Source organism: Bubalus bubalis, chromosome 1 (assembly GCF_019923935.1).
Source record: "Bubalus bubalis isolate 160015118507 breed Murrah chromosome 1, NDDB_SH_1, whole genome shotgun sequence".
Classification (NCBI taxonomy): domain Eukaryota; kingdom Metazoa; phylum Chordata; class Mammalia; order Artiodactyla; family Bovidae; genus Bubalus; species Bubalus bubalis.
Window position 1 is genome coordinate 38,246,765 of NC_059157.1, and position 19,194 is coordinate 38,265,958.

The 19,194-nt window shown below is 38.4% G+C and overlaps 1 protein-coding gene across 2 annotated transcripts in view; it reads left to right on the top strand.

Moving 5' to 3' along the window:
- Window positions 1-14,035, top strand: part of GPM6A (glycoprotein M6A) — a 252,786-nt gene extending 238,751 nt beyond the window's left edge. For both annotated transcript variants that reach the window (XM_006078113.4, XM_006078112.4), the window contains exons 5-7: window positions 5,707-5,783; window positions 6,613-6,678; window positions 11,935-14,035. In XM_006078113.4, coding sequence (XP_006078175.3) covers window positions 5,707-5,783; window positions 6,613-6,678; window positions 11,935-12,087 — 296 coding nt within the window. In that variant the 3' untranslated portion in view covers window positions 12,088-14,035. The remainder of the gene's footprint in view (window positions 1-5,706; window positions 5,784-6,612; window positions 6,679-11,934) is intronic.
- Window positions 14,036-19,194: the final 5,159 nt, after the last annotated feature.

Consider the following 19,194-nt stretch of genomic DNA (forward strand, 5'->3'; position numbering starts at 1 on the left):
GCAAGGTTAGACTATGGCTCTGAGGTTAGACTGTAGACAGACTGCAGGGTATGGTCGAACCAGTCCATCACCAGCTAGCCCAATGTTCCAAGACAGTGTCCACCTACTCTCTTGTTGGAAGGAGTTCCAGCCCCCATTGTGTGATGCAGATGAAAATCAGGATGGTCTGCTCTGTGCATGGGGTTCTCGGCAAGAAGATGATGGAAGGAACGTGGACAGGTCTTCTCTGGGGAAAGTTTTAACCTTGGAATCATGTCTCTGTAAACACAGGAAAAGGAAACCTTGGCACCTACTGCCGGAGGTCACTGGAAAATAGCTGCTCGGAAAACCACAGCCCTAACTTCAGCATCCCCACCCACCCCCCACCCTGCCAACTAAAATATCTTCCTTTAATTCTTCTAATATGAAAAATTAAAATTGGAAGAGATGTGGCTAGTCTCACAGAGAGGGTTGCCAGGACAACCCAGGTTATAGGACACCCAGTTAAGTTTGAATTTCTGATAAGCAATATATTTAGTCCAGTACATCCCAGATATTGTAGGGGATATACATCGGGTAAGTGTAAAGCATGACTATGATTAAAGCTGCTCTTTGAACCTTAGCCCTGTTACAGCATAGTTCAGTTCAGTCACTCAGTCATGTCCGACTCTTTGCGACCCCATGAACTGCAGCACACCAGGCCTCCCTGTCCATCACCGACTCCTGGAGCTTGATCAAACTCATGTCCATCGAGTCAGTGATGCCATCCAACCATCTCATCCTCTGTCGTCCCCTTCTCCTCCCACTTTCAATTTTTCCCAGCATCAGGGTATTCTCAAATGAGTCAGTTCTTCGCATCAGATGGCCAAAGGGTTGGAGTTTCAGCTTTGCATTAGTCCTTCCAATGAATATTCAGGACTGATTTCCTTTAGGATGGACTGGTTTGATCTCCTTGCTGTCCAAGGGAATCTCAAGAATCTTCTCCAACACCATAGTTCAAAAACATCAATTCTTTGGCACTCAGCTTTCTTTATAGTTCGACTCTCACATCCATGCATGACTACAGGAAAAACCATAGCTTTGACTAGATAGATCTTTGTTGGCAAAGTAATGTCTCTGCTTTTAAATATGCTGTCTAAAGGAGATCAGTCCTGGGTGTTCTTTGGAAGGAATGATGCTAAAACTGAAACTCAAGTACTTTGGCCACCTCATGTGAAGAGCTGACTCATTGGAAAAGACTCTGATGCTGGGAGGGATTGGGGGCAGGAGGAGAAGGGGATGACAGAGGATGAGATGGCTGGATGGCATCACTGACTCAATGGACATGAGTCTGAGTGAACTCCGAGAGTTGGTGATGGACAGGGAGGCCTGGCGAGCTGCAATTCATGGGGTCACAAAGAGTCAGACACGACTGAGTGACTGAACTGAATTGAACTGAACTAGGTTGGTCATAGTTTTCTTCCAAGGAGCAAGTGTCTTTTAATTTCATGGCTGCAGTCACCATCTGCAGTGAGTTGGGAGGCCAAAAAAATGAAGTCTGTCACTATTTCCACTGTTTCCCCATCTATTTGCCATGAAGTGATGGGACCAGATGCCGTGAATGTTTTCTCAATGTTGAGTTTTAAGCCAACTTATTCACTTTGCTCTTGTACTTTCATCCAGGATTTATTCAGGCTTAGCTTTTCTCTGTGATGTGAAGAGGTGTCATGCAACCTTTCACATCATCTGTACAGGCTTTCTGTTTGCTCTTAACAAAGAATCTACTGCCTGGATAGCATTTATTTACCCTCCAAATAATACATCTTTAATAAGAATCCTTAATGTTCATATGCAATCAAGTTATAAACATAGGGCATCAGAAAAGAAAAAAACCAACCCCTCAATTGTGGATCACAATGGGTACAGACAGAGGCAACAGAATTTCCTGATGGGTTGTATGTCGGGGTTGACAGGAAAAGAGGATTCAAGAAGGAATTCATCTTTTTGATTAAGCAACTGGGAAGGTTGATTAGCTATCAAATGAGATGGGAAAGCCAACCAGAAGAGCTTGCTTAGGAGTGGGGCAGACAAGGGAGAAGATCAGTCTTCAGTTTCGGCAGTGTTGTTTTTCAGGTGCTTATTAGAAGTCTCAATAGAGTTGTCAAGTAAGAAATTGGATATTTGGGTCTTGGTTTCAGGAGAGAAGTATGGGGCTGCCTGTATGGATTTAGGAATCTTGATAATGTTTAAAGTTGAAAGCTCTGAGAATGGCTGAGGTCAGCAAAGGAGACAGATAACTGAGGACCAAACACCAGGAAGCACCACTGAAAGAGATCCTAGCTCACTGGAGGAACCAGACAAAGATACTGAGAGGGATAAGCCGGTGAGAACAGAAAGGTGAAAACAGGAGGATGTAGATTTTGGAATCCAAATAAAGAGACCATGAAGGATGCAAATCTCCTCTGTCCATGAGATTTCCCAGGCAAGAATACTGGAGTGGGTTGCCATTTACTTCTCCAGGGAATCTTCCCAACCCAAGGATTGAACCCATGTCTCCTGCATTGGCAGGCAGATTCTTTAACCACTGAGCCACCAGGGAAGCCTTGCAGGAGTCATCAGTTGCCTCCAATACTGCTGACTGGTGAATAGAAGGCAAACTAAGAATTCATCTTCAGTTTTAACAATGTGGAGCACATGAGTGATCTTCATAAGGAAAGTTTCAGTGGAGGATTGGGGTGAAATTTGACTGGAAGGGGTTTAAGTGAAAATGGAAAGAAAGGAATTGCAAACTGAGCCTAAGCAACACTTCCTAGAAGTTTTGCTGCAAATTCGAGTAAAGAAATAGGCAACGAAATGCATGCATAGCCAGGGTGTTTCATGTGAATGAATGAAGTCCGCAACAGATCAGCAAGGAGAAAGATAGCCTTTCCTGGGAAGATTTCTCACTAATGATGATTTATTAGACACATCTTCCAGAGGTTCTTTTTAACCCCTCTTAGACTTACCATGGCAAACAAGGAAGGTCCCAGAGAAGGATCTCTGAATTCAAGATATTGCAAGTACATTTTTTTTTAACTGAAATAATTGCCCAAACCATTGGCAAAGCAGATTAGTATACCAGATCCATAGACATGGAGCCTTGATGGTGCACCTCAAAGCTAAGAATGTGTGAATATGTGTACATATTAAAACTAAACAATATGTCCATATATTGTTATGCAGCAAGTGCTAAAAGCTGAGGTATTAGTTTGCCCAGAAGTTGTGAATTTTTCCTTTCATGTATATATGTGTTTAACACTTCAGGAGTCCTCAAAACAAAATCAAAGACCCATTTTAGGATGAACTTGATCACTTCTGTAAAATGAGGTCTGTGGCAGTGATCACCTATGTGCTTGTTAAAAATGCAATACTCCCGGCAAACATTCACAGACTATGATGGATCAGTCCTCCAGTGGATCCAGAGATACAAATTTGTGATAGTTCCCCAGGACATTCTGATGTGTTCAGTTTAGTCACTCAGTCATGCCCGATTCTTTGCAACCCCAAAGACTGCAGCACGCCAGGCCTCCCTGTCCATCACCAACTCCTGGAGCTAACTCAAACTCATGTCCATTGAGTCGGTGATGCCATCCAACCATCTCATCCTCTGTCGTACCCTTCTCCTCCAGCCTTCAATCTTTCTCAGCATCAGGATCTTTTCCAGTGAGTCAATTCTTCGCATCAGGTGGCCAAAGTATTGGAGTTTCAGCTTCAGCATCTGTCCTTCCAATGAATATTCAGGACTGATCTCCTTTAGGATGGTCTGGTTGGATCTCCTTGCAGTCCAAGGGACTCTCAAGAGTCTTCTCCAACATCACAGTTCCAAAGCATCAATTCTTTGGCACTCAGCTTTCTTCACAGTCCAACTCTCACATCCATACATGACTACTGGAAAAATCAGAGCTTTGACTAGACAGATCTTTGTTGGCAAAGTAATGTCTCTGCTTTTTAATGTGCTGTCTAGATTGGTCATAACTTTTCTTCTAAGGATCAAGAGTCTTTTAATTTCATGGCTGTAGTCACCTTCTGCAGTGATTTTGGAGCCCCCCAAATCTGCCACTGTTCCCCATTGTTTCCTCATCTATTTCCCATGAAGTGATGGAACCAGATGCCATGATCTTAGTTTTCTGAATGTTGAGCTTTAAGCCAACTTTTTCATTTTCCTCTTTTATTTTCCTCAAGAGGCTCTTTAGTTCTCCTTCACATTCTGCCATAGGGGTGGTGTCATCTGCATATCTGAGGTTATTGGTATTTCTCCCGGCAATCTTGATTCCAGCTTGTGTTTCTTCCAGCCCAGCATTTCTCATGATGTACTCTGCATATAAATTAAATAAGCAGGGTGACAATATACAGCCTTGACGTACTCCTTTCCTGATTTGGAACCAATCTGTTGTTCCATGTCCAGTTCTAACTGTTGCTTCTTGACCTGCACACAGATTTCTCAGGAGGCAGGTCAGGTGGTCTGATATTCCCATCTCTTTAAGAATTTTCCACAGTTTTTTGTGATCCACACAGTCAAAGGCTTTGGCTTAGTCAATAAAGCAGAAGTAGATGTTTTTCTGGAACTCTCTTGCTTTTTCAATGATCCACCAGATGTTGGCAATTTGATCTCTGGTTCCTCTGCCTTTTCTAAATCCAGCTTGAACATCTGGAAGTTCACGTACTGTTGAAGCCTGACTTGGAGAATTTTGAGCATTACTTTACTAGTGTGTGAGATGACTGCAATTGTGCAGTAGCTTGAACATTCTTTGGCATTGCCTTTGTTTGGGACTGGAATGAAAACTGACCTTTTCCAGTCCTGTGGCCACTGCTGAGTCTTCCAAATTTGCTGGCATATTGAGTTCAGCACTTTCACAGCATCATCTTTTAGGATTTGAAATAGCTCAACTGGAATTCCATCACCTCCACTAGCTTTGTTTGTCGTGATGCTTTCTAAGGCCCACTTGACTTCACATTCCAGGATGTCTGACTCTAGGTGAGTGATCACACCATTGCGATTATCTGGCTCATGAAGATCTTTTTTGTACAGTTCTTCTGTGTATTCTTGCCATCTCTTCTTAATATCTTCTGCTTCTGTCAGATCCCTACCATTTCTGTCCTTTATTGTGCCCATCTTTACATGAAGTGTTCCCTTGGTATCTCTAATTTTCTTGAAGAGATCTCTAGTCAGGAGATTCTGATGCTGTTGATCCATAAACCAACTGGAGCAAGGATAAATGGGAGTGAAATTGCAGCTTTTTATTTCTTCTTACTAATAACACTGTTTTCAGCGTTAGCGGAGAAAAATTGCTCCTTTGGGCAATATGCTTTTATAGACTAACGGAGGCTTTGTACAAGCAGAATACTTTTAGATCCTGACTTCATCTGGAGCATAGTTATCCAAATAATTCTGATGCCTACACCATGCCATTAATGGACCAAACCAATGAATTAGCTACAATTGAATCTGAAGATTCTGGTGGCTAGATCCCATTGAATTCAGATTGAAAATGTTTTAAATTGCTTGAGGCTTGAATAGTCTTGATCTTCCATTCTTAGTTTTATTTTTCATGATTATTATCAAGCCACGAAAGCTGAGGAAGAGGTTTTCCATTACAATATCACATAAAAGGAAACTTACTTGTATTTTATCCACTCAAGTTTCTTTTTCTCTCTCTGGGATCCTGAAAATATGTAAAATGTTAAACTGTACTTTTCTGAATGTTGTAGGGATTGTGACAATTGGAGAAGAAAAGAAAATTTGCACTGTCTCTGAGAATTTCCTGAGAATGTGTGAATCCACTGAGGTGAGTGTTGTTGCAGCCTTTAATTCTGTTAGAATTTGAGCTTCATTTTGTTATTTGAAGAATATATAATTAAAGTGACATCAAATTCCCGCCTTTTTCTTTCAGAGGCAAGTTCACTTGCAATATCACATAAATGTGATTGTTATGCAGGGGGATGAGAAAATAAATAAGAATGAGATACTCTGCGTATTTCAATAAAAATTATGATAAAAATTTTTTTCTAGAAACTATCATTTTAATGAAAGTTGAAAAATCATAAGGCTATATTTTAAAAGATATCCCATAGCCTTCATGGTTATAATATTATTGGAAACCATCATTATTAACCATGATCTGATCTTTAACACGAAATTATACTAAAATGTGCAGTTGCAAAGATTTAAACAACTTGCAGGAGAAAACATGGAGAAGGCAATGGCACCCCACTCCAGTACTCTTGCCTGGAAATTCCCATGGATGGAGGAGCCTGGTAGGCTGCAGTCCATGAGGTCGCTAAGAGTCAGACACAACTGAGTGACTTCACTTTCACTTTTCACTTTCATGCATTGGAGAAGGAAATGGCAACCCACTCCAGTGTTCTTGCCTGGAGAATCCCAGGGACGGGAGGGCCTGGTGGGCTGCCGTCTATGGGGTCGCACAGAGTCGGACACGACTGAAGCAACTTAGCAGCAGTAGCAACAGCAGCAGCAGCAGCAGCAGGAGAAAAGATATTGTGAGGTGCACTTCTGGTAAAGATGAGCAGAGTTCCTACTCATAAGGCTAAGGATGCCTTGTCACTCTTCTGTTGTAACCCTGATGCGTGTCTGTTTCTCTGTGGTTTCTTTTGCAGCTGAACATGACCTTCCACTTGTTCATTGTTGCCCTTGCCGGGGCTGGGGCTGCAGTCATCGCTATGGTAAGAACTCAAAGCTCTGAGGCTTGGTTTTTCACTTTGCCTGTAGAGACGATCATTTGCCTCTAATATCCAAAGTCTGTAGGAATCATATGTATTCTAGCATCATTTTAAAAAAGAGAGGGGGAGAATGGGCAAATAATTAAGTGAAAAATAAGGCTTACTCTAAAGAAAGATATTTGTTATAATAGAATTGACATTTAGTAATCAGTTGAAGGATTCAAATAATATTGGTAACACTAACCCAAATAAGTAAATTCCTTAGCATTTTAGATATGAGACTACTGTTAACATAAAAAATTATTTATTTAGCATATACTACATATGCATCAATGGGATATTCAAATAATTTAATCAATTCCTTATCTTATGTTACCCTTTTTTCCTCCTTATAGAGTCATTTATGAAAAAAGGATTAATTTATTTTTCTTCACATAAACCTTAGTAGTTTCTGGTCGTGTCTTCTGTATATAACTTTCTTAAAAAATATTAAGAACAAGTCCTGAAAGTCAGGTTTTACCAAGTTTTGAGGACCTGAATTTTGCCAGATCCAGTCTCTTCTTTGTAACTCACCATGAGTTCCATTTTGTTTAGTGGAAGGCCAAGTGGCAACAATGAACATGGACCCTGCACATTGTAGGAGCTTTTGTGGCCAGGTTCCACTGTCCTTATTTTCGTGTCCTACAATCTAAGTGCAGAAGGCAATGGCACCCTACTCCAGTACTCTTGCCTGGAAAATCCCATGGACAGAGGAGCCTGAAGGGCTGCAGTCCATGGGGTCGCTGAGGGTCAGACACGACTGAGCGACTTCACTTCCACTTTTCACTTTCATGCATTGGAGAAGGAAATGGCAACCCACTCCAGTGCTCTTGCCTGGAAAATCCCAGGGATGGGGGAGCCTGGTGGGCTGCCGTCTATGGGGTCGCACAGAAGTGACTTAGCCGCAGCAGCAGAATCTAAGTAGCAGAGAGCTCTAGAAGGTGCCCAGTAACCTCAGCTATGGAATAGCTTCAATACCCAGAAATGATGAGTTAATTTGGAACTATCTAATTCCTTTCCTTACGGTGCCAATACATTGTCCAACATGTTGGTGAAAGGAACATTCGGGAAAAAAATGAGTGCTTTTCTCTTGTCAAAGACTAGTAACAGGAAAGCAGAGACAATGTGCTGGTGAGCCACTTCGGACCAGTTATTTTCAGTGACTTCAGAAATCAATTTGTATTAAGACCTGACTCTGTTTTATAAAACTGTTTGCAAAAATGTGTATATATGTCACTTCAGTCATGTCTGACTCTTTGCAACCCCAGGGACTGTCCACCAGTTGGGCTCCTCTGTCCATAGGATTCTCCAGGCAAGAATCCTGGAGTGGGTTGCCATGGCCTCCTCCAGGGAATCTTCCCAACCCAGGGATGGAACCAGCATCTCTCATGTCTCCAGGTTCTATACCACTAGCACCACCCTATTTTCAAAAATACCTGACAAAAATAGCCATATCAGGGCCATAGTGGATTTTCAGATATTTTAATTCAATATCATGTTAATTGCTCAACATTGTAGATTTGGTGTATAAATGTCTCCACAAGAATTTCACTTCAGAATATGAGGTGCTTAACAAGATCTCACTGCCTGAGTAATTGAGGGGTCACAATAAAACAATAAGCAAAGGCCTTATATTCTTAACATAGAATCATCCACAGGTTCTGGGCAGTGATATCCCAGACCCCATAATCCCAAATAGCCTGGCTGTGAGATAACAGGAAACATCTGTTCACCTGCATCCACACACACATTTCTGTGTAATGGATAAATCCAGGGTCGTGTATCTTCAAGCAATGCACACCCATGTATAAAACATCTATCAAATCATTTTCTGAAAAGCAGTACATAATAAAGCATTTGTTTGCATTTGCAACATATGTGTGTGTAAAATTCTGTGTAAAGACACATGCCTTCAGGCACACATTAGTGAAAAGTACCTGTCTGAATAAAATAGTGTTTAAATGACTCTAAAAATGCTTCCTATAAAGTTATCCTATTATCAAAAGATTTTAAGATGATAGAAAATTTAGATGTTATATATTTCTTAAGAAATCTGCATAGATTTAGGAATTAACTTATAAATAAATTTTATTTCAAACAGCAAGAGTTTAGAAGATTACTTTCATAAGTACTAAGCATCCTTTTAGATATCTAAATAAAGGCAAAGCATAAATTCCTTAAGAAGTAAATAACTTCTAAATATTGATGGACATCCCAAGTTTATGTTTCTGGAAACAGAGAAAATACTGATAGAACTACTTCTATTGTTCCCAGTATTAATATAGCTACCATAGCACTGCTATTAGCTAACATTTCTTTAAAATATACTTTGTTGAAGTTACCATCAAATGCTTTATCAGTACTTGTAAGATAGCAACTGTCATTAACCTCAACACATCTCATTTCAAATCTCAGAAGACAGCTACCATAATTATTTCTATAAAAATTTCAGAAAATTGCGATGAATTTCACTCTACCAAGGTATTTAAAAATCCTCTGTCATTTAAGGCAAGGGTTGTAAGAATTGGTCTAAGATTCCTGTGTGCTCTACTCTGCCCGCATGCGGGACACCTGGCTTCGATCCCTGGGTTGGGAAGATCCCCTGGAGGAGGTATGGCAACCCACTCACATAACCTTGCCTGGAGAATCACCATGGACAGAGGAGCCTGGCGGGCTACACTCCATAGGGTCACAAAGAGTCGGACACAACTGAGCGACTAAGCAGGGCATAGCACTACTCCGTTATTTTTTTCACTATATTAGGAAGGTCTGTCTGCTGACAAAAGTAGTCAACTTAGCATCTCTGGATTTCGGTGATCAGGATTCATCTGCTGAGGTCTGGTAGTAAGCCTGGAGCTTGCATTAACCTAGGGCCAGGTGAAATATCTGAAAACCTGCTGGGAAACTCCAGTCTCTAAAATAGAGTAACGCTGACATTCTTTTCAGTAACACTGACATTCTTTTTAGTATTTCACTCATAGATTCTTAGTAATAATTTAGGGGTCATATTTTTCTCAGATTTCAAAGAGAAAGTTTCTGAACATCTAAAAATAAATTCATTCCTATGGCAAATATTCTGAGTACCAGCTGCTTGATAAGCACTCTCCAAGGCCCTTGATATTTTTACAGCAACAACAACACAAATTTGGCTATGTGTACAAGCCTTACTTAATCCACATACATATAGTGATTAAACTTTCACTATGAAAATGCAAGAATATAATTCAGAGCTCCTACTTCCCTGTGGCTTACAATTTCTAAATGAATGAAGCAAAATACAGAATTTGAGAGGAATTTCATTGCTTTACTGTATCGCTGTATCAAAATTATTTTGTCAAAATTCCTTTCTACTGCCTATTGACTGCCTGAACATGAACATATTACAATAGACACCATTTGGAATTTACCTTGCATTCTTAATGTTCATCCCTACTTTTCTAGAATGAGCCTAGCTCCTATCTTGACTAATCAAAATTTTCAAGTTCTTCAAAAAACTAAAAATAGAACTAGCATATGACCCAGCAACTTCACTCCTGGGTATATATCTGAAAAGAAAAATTACTAGTTAAAAAAGATACATGAACCCCAGTGTTCATAGCAGCATTATTTACAATTTCCAAGACATGGAAGCAGCCTAATTGTCCATTAACAGATGAATGGAAAAAGATGAGGTGTATATACAATGGAATATTACTAAGTAATATTACAAATATACAATGGAATATTACTCAACCATAAAAGAGAAGGAAATTTTTCCATTTACAACACCACAGACGGACCTGAAGAGTATTATGCTAAGTGAAATAAGTCAGATAGAGAAAGACAGCTACTGTATGATATCGCTTCTATGTGGAATCTAAGAAGTACAACAAGCTAGTGAATATACAAAAAAGCAACAGACTCACAGAAATTTAAAAAAATACTAGTAGGTACTGGTGGAAAGAGGGACAGGAGAGAGGCAACATAGGGGCAGGATATTAAGAGATATAAGCTGTTATGTATAAATTACAAGGACATATTGTACAACACTGGACTATAGCCAATATTTTATAATAACTATAAATGGAATATAAGCTTTAGCAATTGTGAATCACTATACTGTATACCTGTAACATACACAATATAGAATATCACTATAATTCAATAAAAACTTTTCCTGTTCTATTTTACTTTATTATAAGTAAAAATAATGCTACCCTTTAAGGCTCAGAGAAAGTACATACCTGACAACTTAGTTTCTCTTTACTATTCATCCATCAAAATCCACCAATTGGAAAATGTCTTTTTCTCTCTCAAAGACTACAAGGAAGGCAAAGAAAGAAAAACAAATAAGTGATCTCATTGTTCAGTCTATTCAGGTAAAACCAGGAGCTTCAGTATTTCACACTTTATTCCTCAGGAAAAATAGGGAGCTTCCTTCTTGAACTATTCTAGCTATATAATGTACAAGATTCAGGGGTTTCCCTGGCGATCCAGTGGTTAACACTCCATTCTCCCAAAGCGGGGGGTCCAGGTTCCGTCCACGCTAAGGGAACTAGATCCCACTTGCTGCAACTAAGAGTTCTCATGGTGCAGTGAAGACTGAGTATCCGGCATGCTGCAGCCAATAAACAGTGCAGCCAAATAATAAACATTTAAAAAAATTAAAATAATACAAGATTCACATGACACATTGCTTGCTCTCTTGTCATTTGCAATGTAAAGTGCAAAATTCAATGAATGGAAAATTAACGTAATTAAATCCACAGGTTTATGTTGGGGTTTCCATGAACCTGTTTTCTATTACACATTGGGCAGTGTATCATTTCATTAGTCCCAGTTCACTGGAGTCCACTGTATGTGAGACTGTTTCCTTTAATAGATTAGAAAACATAAATATGTAACCATAAAATGTGTAGTCTACGGTTTGAGTGAGGGCAGAAGGACAGGAAGCATCATGTAAAAGCTTTAAAATATTGAATTAAGACCCTTGGATTCCTCAAAGCTGAAGAAGAAGAAAGAGATACTGAAAAAAGTGCGCCAAGAAGATATTGTCACTGTAGGGGGACTGAGGAAGGAATATATTTTATTTACATTCTATTACAGCAGAAATCTTCATCCCATTTTGTTAATGAACACGTTCCACAGAAGTATATAATTTGAACATTTCTTTCCTAATAGCAAGGTGTAATGAGGACACAGAACAGACTTCCCGCATCAATTATCTTTGTCTTTGATTAGGTCCACTACCTTATGGTTCTGTCTGCCAACTGGGCTTATGTGAAAGACGCCTGCCGGATGCAGAAGTATGAAGACATCAAGTCCAAGGAGGAGCAGGAGCTTCATGACATCCACTCTACTCGCTCCAAAGAGCGGCTCAATGCGTACACATAAACACCACCTTCCAGTTCTGTCACTCAGATGCATTGGTGTTTAACTAAGGGCCATCCAACCATCCAATCTTTTGAAAAAGAAAATGGAAGTGCTTCTCATCAATGATATGGGGGGTGACTTATGAATCACCCGAATACACATCTTTGTTGTGTAGCACTTCCATTTCCTAATTTGTTAAATTGGTGTAATCAGATCTCTTCTACAAGCTCCTATCCAGCTTTTTTTTTTCTTTTTTTAAATTTCTCAAACTCACTTAATTCTGTAAGATCAAGGAAATTAACATTGTCAAATGCAGAGATTTGATTTTTAACCACTTCCATGTGTTATACATTACACCTTTTGCATTCTTTCTTATGTTTTGAAAAGAAAAGTAGCTTTTTATACTTTTTAGTTTTGGTTTCAGTAACTAGTTTAACTACAGGTAACCTTCAAAGGGACCACTGTACATTATGACAATAGACAGAAATGATATCATGATGACTCGAAACACAAAAATCCTGTCTGAAGATCAGTGGCCGTGTCGCTATAGGCCCTGGTTAATGTTTTCATCAATCTAAGGTGCAATTTCTAAATTTGTAAGAGTAGGTTTAAAAAAAAGTGCTTCTTATCTTTGTTAACACTATTCTTTTCTTGATGTACTTAAAAGCATTTCTCTCTGATGACTCATGTTTCTGTTGTGAGCATGTAGAAACAGTGATGCTAATGCATGGCTAGTTACCTTTTTAAGATAGTGACACCAGGCTTACCTTTTAAAGTTTAGTATAGACATGACTTTAACAGAAATAACTACCATGGACTGTTGGCGAATGATCGCTTTGTGACTTAAGCAGTGGCTGGATTGGAACTTTTAATATGCTAATGTGAACATTAATTACCTTTATGAAGGTGGTATATTAAAAATAAGCACACTAACCCCTCTGAAGTTGTTTTACCTACTTTAAAGCATTTTAATGGATTGCACCTCTGTAAACGATCCCTCCAATGTGTATGATATATTTGAAAAGGCTTCCATTAATATAATAGCTTTGCTTGCAGCCTTTCAATCTATGTTGGTTTACCTGTAGTGTTTTTTAAAGTGAGGTCAGAGGCCACTATACAATGTATCCTTTCAAAGTGTAGTGATATCTTGTGTTTTTATTTCAAGTAAGTCATTTTAACCAAATGTTCATTCGTATTCATTTATAAGACGTACCTATATCAAAGGAATAAAAAAAAAAACAATCAGTATTATCGGACCAAATTTGGTGTTTGTTTTAACCTTAACTCTTCTTCCGGTTATTTCTAATGCTACAAGAATGCTGTAAAGTGTCTTTTAAAATGATGTAGCCTGACAAGACTTTCTTGTCAGTGTATAAAAACTAGGTAGTATTGTGCACTATTTGACCATTGTGAAATCCTTTCTCAGTGTAAGTGCATTTCTAATAAAATTTATTGAGTGAAACAATCTTTGTACAATGACTAGTTGTGCATCATCCATAATTTTACAATTCTTGTAGTAGGTAGGGGGTGTATTACTAGGGTTATCTGTGGCATGATTATGCATTCTGTAGTATTATTTAATTAATTTGGGGTTTTGCTTCTTTTTTTTACACTTAGGTTATCTTACTGGTTCAACATTTTTCTGATATATGCAGTATTACAGATATTCAGCAAAAGTATTAATGGGCTTCTTTAAATTCTATCTTATAGTGTTTCGGTTCTGTGTCTTAACAGTTTGTGATGATTTTTAAAACTGTCTTTTAAACTTATGTAATGATGTTGATGTTTTTGGCTTTTTTTTTTCCCTGGTATTAGAGTTTGTATTTTCACAAAGAGTGCTTTGTAGCAGGCATTACAATTAATCTGTTTTGTACATAAATGTGCCAACAGCTTGATGGTGGCGTTTTTGAAATGTAGAACAAAGTGCTTGCAAATGTAATAAATACACTTGTGTACTTTGTGTACTTATTATTAGTTTCTGCAGTGTGTTTTTGTTTTTTTCTTTCTTGTTTTGTTTATTCCTCTTTCCTGTGTGTGCATTCTTTCCAATTCAATCGGTGCTGTTTCCATAGGATGCTTATTGCCTTGGTTGAGCGGACCTAACGCTTCATAATTTAATGAAAGTCTGTGCATGACCTACAGCGGGGGAATGCTGGGGAGAGGGGAGAGGGGAGTGGGTGAAGTGGAGGCTGTGGAGGCCATTCCATTTAGCAAATGATAACAACTCCCAGTTTATGCTGTTTCCTTGCCTAATGTTTATTGTTTTGTGTTTTCTTTAATGTTTCATAAACTAGCAGAGAAACAAAAATGTCTAATGCAATTCAGAAAGAAAAAATGACTTATTGGTTTGCTTCAAAATGTCAAGGTGAGACCAATGAAATGAAAAAAAATTTTTTTCCAGACTTCATTTGTTTTGGATGTAATTTCTTCTGGCCAAATCAAGTGATGGCAATTTACAAATGATAAAATAGTTATCTAAAAAACCTGAACTTTCATAAAACCTAAGGAATTATATTATTCTTAATTTATGTATTATTGTAAATGACAATTTGAAAATTTCATAGTTAAATTACTAATAGCTACAATAATTATAAGTAGATCGTGGGAAAATGTCTTGTTTTAAAAAATCACTTTGATGACAATAAAAAAAACTATCCCCTATTCAAACTTTATGAAATAATAATTCTTATTCTTTCCTGTATTTATGAGAGGCTTAACTTCATTGTTGTTGTGCTCATTTGTGTCCAACTCTTTGTGACCCCATGGACTGCAGCCTGTCCATGGGATTTTCCCAGGCAAAGAAAGTGGGTTGCTATTTCTTTTGCAGGGGATCTTCCAGACCCAGGGATTGACACCAAGTCTCATGCATCTCCTGCACTGGCAGGCAGATTATTTTACTACTGTGCCACAAGGGAAGCCCTTCTAGGCATAGCAACAAGATAATAAAGAACTAAACATTAAAGAACTTCAACATGAACAAAAATTTCATGATATATGCTTTTCAAAAACTGATCATTATAAAATAATCTTTGAAAAATTAAAAGTTCATTTCTCTATATAAAAATATATGCTTATATTTCAGTTCAGTTCAGTCACTCAGTCATGTCTGACTCTTTGTGACCTCATGGACTGCAGTATGCCAGGCCTCCCTGTCCATCACCAACTCCTGGAGTTGACTCAAACTCATGTCCATTGCATCGGTGATGCCATCCAACCATCTCATCCTCTGTCATCCCCTTCTCCTCCTGCCTTCAATCTGTCCCAGCATCAGGGTCTTTTCCAATGAGTCAGTTCTTCACATCAGGTGGCCAAAGTATTGGAGCTTCAGCTTCAGCATCAGTCCTTCCAATGAATATTCAGGATTGATTTCCTTTAGGATTGACTGGTTTGATCTTCTTGCAGTCCAAGAGACTCTCGGGAGTTTTCTTCAGCACCTCAGTTAGAAAACATCAATTCTTCGGTGCTCAGCCTTCTTTATGATCCAACTCTCACATTCATACATGACTACTGGAAAAATCATAGCTTTGACTAGACTGACCTTTGTTGGCAAAGTAATGTCTCTGCTTTTTAATATGCTGTCTAGGTTGGTCAGAGCTTTCCTTCCAAGGAGCAAGTGTCTTTTAATCTCATGGCTGCAATCACCATCTGCAGTGATTTTGGAACCCAAGAAAATAAAGTCTGTCACTATTTCCATTGTTTCCCCATCTATTCACCATGAAGTGACAGGACTGAATGCCATGATCTTAGGTTTTTGAATGTTGACTTTTAAGCCAGCTTTTTCACTCTCCTCTTTCACTTTCATCAAGAGGCTCTTTAGTTCCTCTTTGCTTTCTGCCATAAAGGTGGTGTCATCTGCATATATGAGGTTACTGATATCTCTCCTGGCAATCTTGATTCCAGCTTGTATTTCATCCAGCTTGGCATTTCGCATGATGTACTATGCATATAAGCAAGGTTTTTAGATGACAGATTATTCAAAGTCAGTGTAGGCAAGTCTGTATAAAATGCTGCTAGTTCAAATGTAAATATCTTTCTCCTGATTAAATGAGACCCACTGCCACTGCTAAATCCCCAAACTCATCATTTTCAATAATTGTCAACCATGTATAATCTAAACTGTATGCATTCTGACTCCTATTTGCTATCTTTCCAGCTTATTTACTCTACTGGGACCATATATCTATTGATCTCGATCTTACAGCCTTTTACTTGTATATGTCCTCAACTCCTCCAATAACTAACTTATATTGCATGACCCATCATTGTACCCATTCCCTTGGCAAATCCTCAACATCCTTGACCCTCTGTCTTCCTTAAACTCACAGAGTAAAATGCCATCCCAGCTTTAATTCATCTTCTGTCCACATCTGAACCTATATACCTAATCATGACTGGAGAAAATCACATGCCCAGACTGACCGACATCACTTAAGTCTAGGTGAGCTCTAGGAGTTGTCAAGAAATCAACTCTATTTTCCTAAAACAGGTGTTGGAAACTTTTTCTGTGAACGACCACATAGTGAATATTGAAGGATTTATGTGTGGGCCATGAACTCTCTATGGTACCTTCTTAACTGACATTGTAATTTAAGAAGAGTAATTGTCAATGTGTCAATAAATGGGCGTGTGTGTTAGTCACTTAGTCGTGTCCAACTCTTTGTGACCCCATGGACTATACCCTGCCAGGCTTCTCTGTCTATGGAATTCTCCAGGAAAGAATACTGGAGTGGATTGCCATTGCTTTCTCCAGATAAATGGGCATAGCTGTATTCCAATAAAACTTTGTTTACAAAGACAAATGGTGGCCCATGTTTAGCCTGAGGTCCGTAATTTACTGACTTCTGCCCTAGAGCATTCACCATTTTACATCCTCTGGATGGTTCCTGTATCACAGTTTTCTCTTATCAAACTTCCAGTGCCTTCTTTTCATTTAGTTAGAAATTGTCTCCTATTTCAGGGAGAAATGAGAAACAGAAGAACATCTTCATGAATCCCCATCACTAATCTCTTAATCTATCTGTATCAATATCTGCTTTTTCTCTTTTCAATTTGGATGAATTGCTCATGTTTCTCAGGCCAGGCACACTTGATGTATTTTAGATCCCACTTCCTATCACCTACTGAAGGGTAGAGATCAATCCAGCAAATTTTCCCTCTCCCCAGTCTCTACTGAATCATCAGTTTTCACTCTCTGATGGCTTATTCCAATCTTTAAACAAGCAAACAACAAGAAGAACAAATTTTAAATCAACTCTAAAATTAGAAATGCAATAGATCTATAATTGCAATACACTCAAAACAGAAAATGAAGTTGGAGTACTTATACCACTTGACGTCCAGATTTATTTGAAAGTTCTCATAATAAAAATTAATTTGGGAGTAAAAATGGGCAAATATTCCAATGGACAGGAGTTGGGATCTTATATAGATAGATAGATGACAAGTTGTTGACAAAAGTGCCAAAGTAGTAACCCAATGGAAAAAATCAGTTCAGTTCCATCACTCAGTTGTATAGAACTCTTTGTGACCCCATGGACTGCAGTATGCCAGGCCTCCCTGTCCATCACCATCACTCCTGGAGCTTGCTCAAACTCATGTCCATCAAGTCAGTGATGCCATCCAACCATCTAATCCTCTGTGGTCCCCTTCTCCTCCTGCCTTCATTCTTTCCCAGCATCAGGATCTTTTCAAATGAGTCAGTTCTTTGCATCAAGTGGCCGAAGTATTGGAGCTTCAGCTTCAGCATCTGTCCTTCCAATGAATATTCAGGTCTGATATCGTTTAGGATGGACTGATTGGATCTCCTTGCAGTCCAAGGGACTCTCAAGAGTCTTATCCAACACCACAGTTCAAAAGCATCAGTTCTTCGGTGCTCAGCTTTCATTATGGTCCGAGTCTCACATCCATACATGACTGCTGGAAAAACCATAGCCTTAACTAGATGGACCTTTGTTGCCAAAGTAATGTCTCTACTTTTTAAAATGCTGTCTAGGTTGGTCATAGCTTTTCTTCCAAGGAGCAAGCGTCTTTTAATTTCATGGCTGCAATCACCATCTGCAGTGATTTTGGAGCCCAAGAAAATAAAGTCTGTTACTGTTTCCACTGTTTCCCCATCTATTTGCCATGAAGTAATGGGACCAGATGCCATGATCTTCGTTTTCTGAATGTTGAGCTTTAAGCCAGCTTTTTCACTCTCCTCTTTCACTTTCATCGAGAGGCTCTTTAGTTCCTCTTAGCTTTCTGCCATAAAGTGCATATGCATATCTGAGGTTATTGATATTTCTCCCAGCAATCTTGATTCCAGCTTGTGCTTATTCCAGCCCAGTGTTTCTCCTGATGTACTCTGCATATAAATTAAATAAGCAGGGTGACAATATACAGCCTTGACATACTCCTTTCCCAATTTGGAACCAGTCCGTTGTTCCATATCCAGGCTTGAATATTAATCTGAAGTGGATTATAGACTCAATCATAAAAGTTACAATTATAAAACTTCTAGAAGAAGATAGAGAAGAATATCATCCTGACCCTTGGATAGGCAAAGTTTTTAGACAGGTTGTGAAAGTCTAAAGGAGCCAGTAATGGATTAGACTCTTATCAAAATTTAAAACCTTAGCTTATTAAAGGACAAAGAAATGAAAACAAAAGATATAAACTGGATAAAAGTACTCATTGTGCATATATTTGATAAAAGACAAAGGAAATATATTCAACATGTACAAAGAACTCCTACAAATCAATAAGGAAAGGAAAATCCAATAAAATTGGGCAAAGGACTTGAATAGAAACTTGAGAAAGAAGATGTACATGCAACATTGTAAAGCAACTATCATCCAAATAAAAATAAATATTAAAAAAGATGTACAGATGGCCAAATAGGCACTGAAAAGATGCTCAATATCATTAATCATCAGGGGAATTAAAATCATTTCCAAAATTAGATGCTACTTTTCACTCATTAGAATAGCTAAAATTGAAAATATTTCAACATTATGTTTTGAAAATGTACAGCATCTGTAATTCTTATAGATTACTGATAAGAATATAATTGTATGGCACAAACTAACAAAATTGTAAAAAATATTTTTAAAAATTAAAATAAAAAAATTTAAATAATATAGTTGGCAA